Here is a 1768-nt window from a genome sequence, read left to right on the forward strand (position 1 = left end):
CTGAGGGGCTTATTTTTTGGAACTATATCTAACAATATTCTGGTGCTATGCATCATGTTTTCATCTTCCAGCATATCTGGCAATACTTCACTGCTATTCTTAAGGTTTCAGTGATTAAACATTCAAAAGTAGTCCATCTTTCCTTTTTCCTATTCTGTCTTAATCTGGAAACTCAGCTGAAACCTGTCTACCACAAGCGTATCTGCTGATATTTAATATACCATTGGAATAGCTTTCAGCATCACAGCAACACACAAGCCACCACAGTGCGACTAACTGACAAAGGAGTGGTAGAAGGCAATGTATAGACGTTCCCAATTCCCTTACTCTGCTCTGTCATTTTCCACGACACTCATCCCATGTGACAAATGATACAGTCATGTGTTTATTATCATTGACTCTTCCCAGACTGGAATGCAAACTCCATGAAGGCAGCAATTAGTTTCTTACTGTGATTTCCCAGATGTCTATAATGATGCTTGGCATGTAAATGCTCAAAAATTTTTAATTTGCCAAAATGACTGGCTGATTGAGAAACATAGAAAACAAGGTTTAGAGATTAATCATACCCCATTCTCCACAGAGTCTAGAGCAGATACCAGATCAAAGAGATTTGACTATCTTTAGTTCATCTCGACACCAGCTAATGCTGAGTTTGGGTGTATCTTGTTTTCAGATCCAAGCATGGTGGCATGGAGTAATGGTAAGGAAAGGACTGGGAAGATTTGAAGAATTACAAAAACCACGAAAGAAAGGAAAGATCCCGCCAAAAGACAAGAAGGGAAAGAAGGCAGAAAAATAAAAACTTCCAAAGGGATATAAGAAATAATTTTATAAATGGATGAATTAAGGTAATGAATCCTAATGAGTTCAGAAGGCCAGGTATCTAGAAACCAGATGACTACAACTCTACAATTAAATCATGAATTATGGTTATATGTAAGATTAAAGATTCATAATTTCTTCTGAAAAAATATTTATGGGTTAGATGATACGCTTGGGAATTGTTTCAAAATAATATTGGTGAGATGAGTGAGTGAAATAAATCCGACCATGAGTTGATAATCATATAAGTATCTGATGGTACATGGGGATTCGTTATGCTATTGTCTAGTTTTGTTTTCCACTTTTTACTCTGAAATAATTTTAGATCCACAAGAAGTTCCAAAGAAATGTATAAGGGGATACCATGCACCCATCACCCTGCCTCCCAATGTTAATATCTTGCATAACTTTAGAATAATAAAACCAAGACACTGGAAGAACCCATTCAGATTGCATCAGTTATACATGCATCCAGTCTGTATATGTATAGTCTACACAATTTTATCACATGTAGCTTCATGTAACCAATACCAAATCAAGATGGAGAACTGTTTGATCACTACAAGGTTCCCTTGTTTTATTCCTTTGTAGTTATACCTTAACTCCTTATCTCCTAACTCCTGGCAATTACTAATCTGTTCTCCACCTCTTCAAATTTTATTTCAAGAGTGTCCTATGAATAGAATCAAATAATATGTCACCTTTTAGGATTTCTTTTCCCCTTTCAGCATAATTCCCTTGAGATCCATCTAGGTTATTGTGTGTACCAATAGTCCTTTCCTTTTATTACTGAGTAGCATTCCTTGTAAATAATCCAGGTTTGTGCCCATTCCAAAGATAGGTGGTCCAATAGAATGTGGAAATCATCGAACAATATCATTAATATCACAAGCATGTAAAATTTTGCTGAAGATAAGTAAAAAAAAGAGTTGCAGCAGTACAT

The 1768-nt window shown here is 35.8% G+C and overlaps 1 protein-coding gene across 1 annotated transcript in view; it reads left to right on the plus strand.

Moving 5' to 3' along the window:
* Positions 1-802, plus strand: part of LRRIQ4 (leucine-rich repeats and IQ motif containing 4) — a 21885-nt gene extending 21083 nt beyond the window's left edge. The window contains exon 5 of the mRNA XM_006861858.1: positions 677-802. Within this exon, the coding sequence (XP_006861920.1) occupies positions 677-802 (126 nt within the window). The remainder of the gene's footprint in view (positions 1-676) is intronic.
* Positions 803-1768: the final 966 nt, after the last annotated feature.

This window comes from Chrysochloris asiatica, unplaced genomic scaffold, assembly GCF_000296735.1.
Source record: "Chrysochloris asiatica unplaced genomic scaffold, ChrAsi1.0 scaffold00043, whole genome shotgun sequence".
In the NCBI taxonomy this organism is placed as follows: domain Eukaryota; kingdom Metazoa; phylum Chordata; class Mammalia; order Afrosoricida; family Chrysochloridae; genus Chrysochloris; species Chrysochloris asiatica.